Raw genomic sequence first — 9255 nt, forward strand, 5'->3', positions numbered from 1 at the left:
GTGGGTTCTTACTGAACTGTCAAGCTCATGAATATTGTTGATATTTTTTTTTTCAGATCAGGAGTAGAGATGAGAGGCAAATAGCTTAGCAGGAATCGTTGGGACATCGCCGATTTTATTAGCAAGTAATAAGTCCAGTTGTTGTGGGCCTAGGTTTTATTTGAATAAACCTGTATTGACTGTGCAAACACTTTGTTCTTTTAGTGTTGAACTCTATTCTTGTTTCTAGATTTCACTTCTCTGTTAGATTTTTGTGATTTTTGAGAACAGGTTTTGAGGCCTTGCATGCCTACTGGCCTCGGCTTGGTTGGTGTGTGGCCGTTTGTCAGCGCACTGGGCCTCGCGAGCCGGGTTCGGGGCGTGACACATATATATTAAGATACATCTTCCTTTGGAATCACTATCTATCTCTGATTTTATTAACTATGATTTATATGATCTTGATGATATAAAGCTTTTGTTAGGACCACATCTGAATTGGAACAGAATTGCTTTGGCTTCAATTAATTTTTTTTTGGTCCAAACCATTGGTTGTGGTTGCTGATTATTGGTCCCATGCCTTTTATAAATGTCTTAATCATGGATAGGCTTATGTTAACTCTCGCAATGGTTGAAATGCATTATGGAAGGTTCAGGTATTTCATGGAAGAGTCCCCAATAATGATAATCTTTATGCTTGTAATATGAGTTCTCTCATTGTTTGCCTTTTTTTGTGGGTTGGAGTGGGAGAATGCGGAGCATTCATTTACTCTGGAAGCGTAATGGGAGCCGGAATTGGTCTCTGATTGTAACTGATGTGAATGTGAGTTTAAATGAAATTGAGCTTTTTGGAAAGCATGTTGTAATCTTGTTTCTAATAAACAGAGGCCAAATTTCCAGCAAATTTTCCAACATGGGATGCGCCTTGCATCTCACATTCTATATGGTCCATATCAGTATTTTCTTTTTTTCTTTTTTTTGGTTGATAAACAGAGCAAAAGCTGACACTAAGAACTGCCAACAGACCCTTAACTTAAAACTCAAAACCTGCTTCTGTAGGAGCATCCATGACCTATCTGTAGCAGCACCATGTCAGTATTTTTGTGATGCATCCTGCACTGGCAGCTCCTGTAATAGTAGAATTGGATTTGTGGTAGTGGCTAATTTCAAATATGTTGTGTTGGCAAGTACTTCTTTGGTTGTGGCGGAGTCTAAGTCTTATTGCTGAGGCTGAAATGCATTAGCTCACTACTGTGAATGGAGTTCAAGACCACATTTAGTTTCAACAGATTGTGCGTGTTTACTGGATATGATCGGCTGTCCTGATGCTCGGGTGACGTGGAGAAATGCTAAATTGATCCAGAACATTAATAGGTTTCTCCCTGGTTCTCAGACATGCAACTAGAAATCATCCCAAGTGAAATTGAATATTATTGCTAACAGTTTAGCTACTTTTAGAAGAAGGAATTCTACTCTATCCCACAATAGCTGCAGGAGGATACACAAGAAATGGGTTTAGTTTCTAAGCTCTGTTTCATCCTCTTACTGTTTTTGTTGATCAGCTAACGCACACCTCTCCCTTGACCCAAAAGAAAAAAGGATCAACAGCTGCAGTCTGAAAGTTTTCCAAGAAAACATGTAACCAAACTTGGAGGGAAGTTAAAAATACCTTAATTTTTAAGCAATTCTGCTCTAAAGTCATATTAGGGGGAAAACCTTTTTACTGCTTGACATCGAACGGGGAACTAGGAACTGTGGTCACATACTATAAACTGAGCAAGGCTTCACAACAAATCTAGCATTGCACCACTCAATCAGTTTGTTTCCATTGCTTTATTGTAATCTTCAACAATCCATCTGCAGATGAGATTAAGGGGATAAAGCACTTTGGCAAGAGAGATAAGAGAATAAAACAAAAAGCAATGCTTGAGAGTAGAATGCTAGTCCTCATGCAAGCTCCCATCAGGCATTATCTATGAATCAGTACTAAAGCCCACCATTTTTTTCTTTTCTTTTTTTCCTCATCTTTTTTGCCATTGTAACACAAGTGAAACTTCAACCTTTGCATTTATCCCTCTTATGTAAACTGATGAAAATCTTATGGCGAGAATTCACAAACATAAGAAGCGGAAATTTTTATCTGCAATTCAGAAGTGTTTCAAATAAATCACTCAATGAACTTTCAATGCAATTAACTTACAGAATTTGTTGAAGTTAATTAAAAATAAGAACTCATGATCAAAACACAAGCCTAATGAATTAAATGAAGTTATCAGTTCAATCCATTTTAGAAAATGGTTTTCTTCTCCTTTGAGATAAATTAGGGATCACAGCACTCACAGTCTAGCAGGGAGAACCTTGCCTTGGAAATATGCTTGTCATGAGATGGAATCACGTGTTACTATCATCTACAGCATTTTCTTGAACTTCGTTTCTCACTGATGGCTTCTTCATCACCTCCATAATCAACAACTGTAAAAGACAATAAAAGAAAAAATTTATCAGATTCAATGGCTTATCGCCCACCACACCAACTGCAGCCATTATGCACTTAGAGATAGATTCCTAATTAGAATATATTTGGTGATAGAATAATTAAAAGAAACACAAATGTCATTCATTGATTAATATGATAACCCAACATTGATGAAAATTAAGATACTAAGATTGAAGTGTCTCGGGTGAAGTTTAATTACAGCAGTTGATGATACCATCACCTATGTCTTTAATTGGGCCCATTAAATTGTACGTAATAAACATGCAGTGGAAGCAACTAGCAATTTATGCAACATAACTTCAAATTTCTACTAGATTTCTAACTGATCGAGCATTATTGACATGCAAAAATTCTGCAGAACGTCCAGGAAGAATGCTTATTGGGTTTTTTGATTTTTCAGATTTCACTTCAATGTCCAAACAACTGTGCATGCACAGAAAAGATCCAAAAATTGTGACTAAGCCCTTACTCTCTCTTGTTGCCTCATTAATTTTTCCAAGTTTTGTGGTGTATGGAATTTTTTCTGCTCATCTCTAAGAAATTTGTTAGATAAAATTGGTTGCTAGAGTTAATGATGGTTGATTTTAGAAAGAACTTATAATAGATTACATCATTGATTAAATGGTGAATTAATAAAATTCCACTATCTTTTTCAATTATAAATGTAAAGATGTGAGAATCATGTTTTCTTATGTCTGAGCTAGAGGTATTCCTATCCAAGTACCTGGCATTTCTATATCATCTTGGGCAGATGCTAAACATAAAAAATGCCAAAAACATTCTGATCTTTAAACATTTACATCGAAGCAATTTATAACCATCCTCTGCAAGGCTACTAAAAACACTTGAATTTCATCCTTGGACAAGAAGTATGAAGTATGAACAAGAATAAGAGTCAACCGTTCTAGTTTCAAAATGAGAGCCTCACTTACTAAAATCATCATTCAAAAGAAACAGTTAAGTGTAAATCATACTTCTAATATATTTGTCGACCATCTAAGGGAATCAGGCATAATCTCTCCAAATGGAAAACAAATTGAATCTGACAACAAAACTGAAGACCTGTCAGCAGCAAAAACATGGGAAATGGACATACCTGCATTCATCAATCTTCAAGGTTCGTTTTGTAGGAAAATGGCTCCTTTGTGTATAACAAATACTTGCTTTTATTTTCTGCATAGGCCACCACCTGAGGCACTTGCTCAAGGATAGACCATCCTGGACAACCTTTAATAAATCCCTTTAATGCTTGGACAGTGCAATCCAAATCTAGTTGGAACCAATCATCATGAGCCTGCTGTCGCTCTCGGAGAAAAGTGATTAGCCACTCTGGGAGACTGCTGCTCATTGTATCAATCAGCTGTAGCCGTAATAGAGAGTCAAGCTTCTCCACACACTGAAGCATGGGGCAATCACGCACAATCAGAGCTCTCAAAGCAGGAAGATTGGAAACCTGTGCAAGCCGATGATTGTTAATGACTTGCAGCCATTCAGTTAGATTTGGAAAGTTCTCCACTGTCGTCAGGCTGTGGGCACCTTCAATGTACAACCTATGCATGTTCACCTGATTTAAGCCTCTTGGCAGAGCTTTTAGTTTTGGGCAAATGTGAAGGCTGACTTGTCTGAGATGACCAAAGGTAACCATCTTGCTTGATTCCTCACTATTTTGTCCACTAAATGACCATTCCTCCAAGTTAGGCATATCATCAAAGATAAGGTACTCAAGGCTAGGAAATGCAGTTTGAGGTTTTCCATTTCCATCTTTCACACCACTGCCAAAAAATTCACTGCCAATAGATACTATGGCAGAAGCATTGCCAACTTTTAGATAATTCAATTCAGGCAGCTGGCCAAGCGGGGGAAGCTGGGGGCATGAGATACAGTTCATAAGGTGCAAAATTGTCAAATCGATGAGAGAAGTACTAATCATTGTAGAGGACATCCACTTTGGATACCTAGAACCAAAGAAGCCATCAATGACTAGTTTCTCTAAGGATGATGGAGGAGATAACTTATCAAACACTTGCTCAATTCTATTAGTCTCCTGCACAGTGTGTAACTGTATAGTATTTCTGACCGTGCAATGCAGCATTAATTGTCTTAGGTGAGGTTTGTTCGAAAGCACAGAAGCCCCACTCAACGCCATCTCTAAACTGCTTATATGAAGGATTCTGAGGTTCTTGAGTGACTGCAGCTCTTCTAAGTTGTGTCCCTCTTGTGGCCTTTCTCCATCACCACCAGATCCAATGACAAATCCGTTTAAATAACTGAGATGTTCAAGCTTGCCTATTCCATTTGGCACATGGCTCAGAGGAGTACCTTTAAGACGAAGACACCTTAGGTTGCATAATTTAGCGATGCTCTCAGGAATGGTGTGCAAAGATTCACAATCTTCAAGATTCAAGAACTCCAAGCTTGTGAGGCTTCCTATAGAGTCCGGCAACTCATGTATGCCTGTGAATTTGAGATCCAGAAGCCTTAAGTGTATGAATTCTCCAATATTATCAGGGACTCGATCAATCTTTTTTCCATTAAGTATCAATACCCGCACATATGAGAGTCTTCCAAGAATATGCATATCCAAACTTGGTGGGGTACTGAATAGCATCAGAGTTCTAAGGCAATTCTGTTTTACAATCACTGGTGGAAGACCCACAATCTCTCTGCTACTTGATATTGAAAGGCGGCGCAGTTTTGTCATTGAGCTGTTGATATTTGCTTCTTGTGGATCTCCTGAAAAGCTTTCATCACATGCTAGAAACTGAGCAAGAGTTCGCAACAATTCATGCATTGTGCATTCACTCAGATAATCATCATTAAGATCAGGTTGCAAGAAACTCCTCCTTATCAATTCCATGTAATACTCATCGGCGACCTCCTCCAAAGATACATTTCCTTTTGCTTGCACGTAACCTTCAGCAATCCATTCATAAGCAAGGTCAATCCGACGGAGAGCACGGTCTGGAGGAATCAGAGAACAGTGGAGGAAACAATGCTTCAGAGCAGAAGGTAAGTCCTCATAGCTCAAGTATAACGCTCCTTGAAGTTCTTCCGGAAGCCCACCAACAGTCCAAGCATCACTATTAAGAACCTTTTCCCATTCTCTAGTAGTTGGATTTTTCATGATTAGAACACCAGCAATGGTCTTGATTGCGAGGGGAAGACCATCACATTTCGTAACGATTTGGATACCTATATCCCTCAATTTATGCATTTCTGCTCCATCTCTATTGACAAAAACTTTCTTGCAAAGCAACTCCCAACCAGAATCAACAGGCAATTTGCTAACATTATGCATGTGCACTACACCCATTTTCTTAGCAATATTTTCATCTCTAGTGGTAACCAAAATCCCAACTTTAGCAGCTGCGCTCTGTATCGTATTTTTGAGCAAATCAACCCATACATTTGCCTGCCATACATCATCCAACACAAGAAAAAAGCTCTTCCCAACAAGCTCACTTCTAAGAATTAGTTTAAGCTCCCCGGTTGTTGTTACATCCCCATAACTACCTCCAATGTTTCTTATGATCACTTTCAGCAGTTCAACCTCTGAAGAACAATGTTTTGAAACGGAAACCCAAGACCGAAGAACAAAACTATCCTGTATGCTGTAATTGTCATACACAATCTGCGCAAGCGTAGTCTTTCCTATTCCTCCCATGCCGACAATCGCAAAAAGCCGGCATTTTTGCTCACCCTCACCAACCAAGAGCTCAACAAGTTTCCTAGTTGCATCTCTAATCCCCCATCCAACAACGTCAGGTTCAGGCAATGAATCAGAACTATGTTGAGAACCAACCTCACTAACAACATCCAAAGTATTCAATTTATATTCAACAAGATTGAATGACTCCTTATCCTTTGAAATCTCCTCTAACCTACCAGTCAGTCTCTTAACTCTGCTAGCAATCTCATATCGAAGTGGCACACTATGACAACAAGGAAAAAATGGAAATTTGAACTGAAAATTGAGATCATAGGACTTGCTTGGTTGATCTGCCAAGAGCTTACTACCTTGAATCAAGCAAAGATCAATCAGATCATCAGCATCATACATGAAATGCTTGAGCTCAGTGACCCAAGCATTGATGGCAGGGTCTTGGATTCTCCTCCTCTCTGCATCCTTGAGAACACGGGTAATCTTCTCCATCCTTCGCCGGAGCTTGTGGAGCTCGGTCTTCACTCCGAGAACTAGGATGGCCTTCTCTTCGGCGAGGTTGATCAACCTCTCCACAAGCTTTCCTCCAAATGCATCCACAACCATGGCAATTTTTTTTTTCTTCTTGTTTGGCTAGCAATTTCTCGAAGCTAAGTATTACTTGCAACTTTTTTTAATAATAATACATTGATGGAAAAAAGAATACAATGTCAACCCTTGCTCTTCCGAGTCTTCCAAGTCTATGGCCTGACTTCTCCTGGGAACACGTTTCTCGCGACTTCAATTGTGTGGCCGACAGCCTTGCCCACTTCGGCAGCCTCAACCAGCAGATTTCTCTCTTTGCGCAGGGCCGTGTTCGCCCGCGCTGGCTTGACGACCTCTGCTCTTTTTCGAACTTCTCCTTTTAATTTCTGTTTTGTTTTTCCTTTCCTTTAGCTACTTGTAGCTCTTTTTGCAAAAAAGAAGTCTATATTCATTTAAAAAAATTAAAAAAAATAAAAATAAAAATAACTTTTATGTAATTGGAGGGAAGCTTCAAGGAAGTCAGTGGGAGGTTGGGCTGGTGTGGATTATCAAAATAGTCCATCTATTATTTGAAATCAGCTCTAGTCTCTTTAATATAATATTCACCTTTCTTATTTTTATATCTATCAAATCTAGAAAATCTTAGTCCACTCATTAATGGGAGTTAATCTCTATTAAAATTTACTGATGTGGTCTATTTAATATTAAAAAAATTTAAAAAACTAAAAAAAAGAAAAAAAAAGTAATAATAAAATATATAAAACGGATTCGAATCCAAAACATTATATCCAAATCTAACGCTAATTCTCTAAAAATCCCATGACCAACCTGACTCTGGCGAAGCTCTCTCATCACCAACAATCATGTGTGAAGCTCCCACTTGTGAAGATGGAGCTTTTCCGATACATCCACGGCCTTTAGTTCCCAATACATATATTTGTATAAAATACCAAAGAGATGACTTTGCGAAATGGGCCAATGCAACATTTCATCAAAATATCAGAGCAGTGATTTTGCAAAATGCAATCATGACCTCCAAAATAGAAATACCAATCAAGCAAACAAGAAGTTAAAACTAATGCCATACCTTTGTAACTAATGCTATGTTCGCAAATTACAAAAAACCTTCTCTTCCACTAAGCAAGCTGCAAACTCAAAACACCCAAACCTACCAATGGTAGGTCACACTGATTTAATCAAACTTTTGCTGCAATAACAATCCTTATATTATGAAGGAGTGACAAAGCATTGCCCCGTGAACTACTAATACAGATATTAGTGAAAATAGCAACTTAATCTATTAATCATACAACAACAAGCTCACAGTTTGGTAGCAATAACAACAGTTTACTAATCAGTTCGAATGGAGAACTCATCATCCTTAAGGAAAGGGAGGTTCTGCAAATTCTCCAGCAACTGCTCTAGGGAATCTAAATCTATATGAAACTCCACATTGTCCTTGGTCATACTTTTCACTTCTGGACCCCTTCTTGCTACCTCATTTATATTGATCCCCTTCACATTAATGGCCTCCAAGGTGGGCACTTTCTTTCTCATGTTCCCTCCAACCTTCTTCCTCGCTAGCTTCTTGCTCCTTTCTATACCCCCTGTCATAGTGGCATCACCATTATTCTTTGAACACGTCGCGTCCTTAGAATTAGGGCTAGGGTTTGGATCCTTAGGCTTTGCTTGGATGAAGGTTTTGGGAGGTTTTATAAAGTAAGGTAAGGTAAAGTAATGGGAGGTAAAAGGAGGTTTTTAAACCTTTTCATGTTTGGGGCAAGGTAAGGTAAATGGAGGTTTTGAAACCTTGTTGTGTTTGGTTGAAGGTAATTGGAGGTAAGGTTTTATAGCAATATTACCAAACTACCCCTATGTTGAAAGACAAAAATTGTAAATTCATTTACAATTAAATGAAACTTACATGATTCTCTCCTTATTTACATAAATATCTCCATTAATTATTGCTATATTAATTAATATTATTATATTAATTAATATTCTTTTATAGTTTAAAATTAATTAATATTGGTAGAGACTCTTCACAATTATATGTTGTTCATGAATGCTTCACTATTAAAAGGTGTATCATATATACCAAAAATTTTTAATGTTTCATTTACAAAAAGTTTTTTACAACACTACATGACAACAAGTAAAAGAGAAACAAACATCTCATTCTCCACAATTATATAAAAAATAATAATAAATAAATATTCTTAATATCACATTCTCTATTCCAAACCCTTCTTAATATCTCATTCAACATGAGTACGAAAATATATTTACTCAAATAAATGGCATTGAGGAAAAAATCGCAATATTTATAAATATTTTTAATATTTCTTTCTCCATCCCAAACCTTTCCTATTTCCATTAAACCAAAACAAAATAACCAAAACAGTGAAACTCCCATACATGTCCCATACATGTCCCAAACATTAAACACATAATACACAAAAACAACATGTCCCATACATGATAACAAAAACAATAACAAAGAAAGAAACTAAACATAATACCCAAAACAGTGAAATACTAGTTCATCATTCATCATCATCATCATCCCCAAGATCCATAAGCATGAAGCAAA

At 37.5% G+C, this 9255-nt stretch overlaps 1 protein-coding gene across 4 annotated transcripts; it reads right to left on the bottom strand.

Moving 5' to 3' along the window:
* Nucleotides 1-1459: 1459 nt before the first annotated feature.
* Nucleotides 1460-7024, bottom strand: LOC120249438 (putative disease resistance protein RGA1). Of its 4 annotated transcripts, XR_005532842.1 has the most exons (4): nt 3573-7024; nt 2320-2451; nt 1649-1836; nt 1460-1558 (listed from the first exon to the last, which is right to left on the bottom strand). XR_005532842.1 is itself a non-coding variant. In XM_039257946.1 (2 exons), the coding sequence occupies exon 1, from the start codon at nt 6741-6743 to the stop codon at nt 3582-3584; it is 3162 nt and encodes a 1053-aa protein (XP_039113880.1). In that variant the 5' UTR covers nt 6744-7024; the 3' UTR covers nt 2131-2451; nt 3573-3581. The 4 variants fall into 4 exon arrangements, 1 of the variants encoding a protein (XP_039113880.1); XR_005532840.1 differs by having other exon boundaries at nt 1460-1836; XR_005532841.1 differs by lacking the exons at nt 1460-1558; nt 1649-1836 and adding an exon at nt 1844-2119.
* Between the last annotated feature and the right edge of the window lie 2231 nt (nt 7025-9255).

The sequence above is a fragment of the Dioscorea cayenensis genome, chromosome 19 (genome assembly GCF_009730915.1).
Source record: "Dioscorea cayenensis subsp. rotundata cultivar TDr96_F1 chromosome 19, TDr96_F1_v2_PseudoChromosome.rev07_lg8_w22 25.fasta, whole genome shotgun sequence".
In the NCBI taxonomy this organism is placed as follows: domain Eukaryota; kingdom Viridiplantae; phylum Streptophyta; class Magnoliopsida; order Dioscoreales; family Dioscoreaceae; genus Dioscorea; species Dioscorea cayenensis.

Excerpts from the sequence above, each read along its gene's own strand:
- LOC120249438 (XM_039257946.1), bottom strand. The coding sequence starts at position 6,743 with ATGGTTGTGGATGCATTTGGAGGAAAGCTTGTGGAGAGGTTGATCAAC.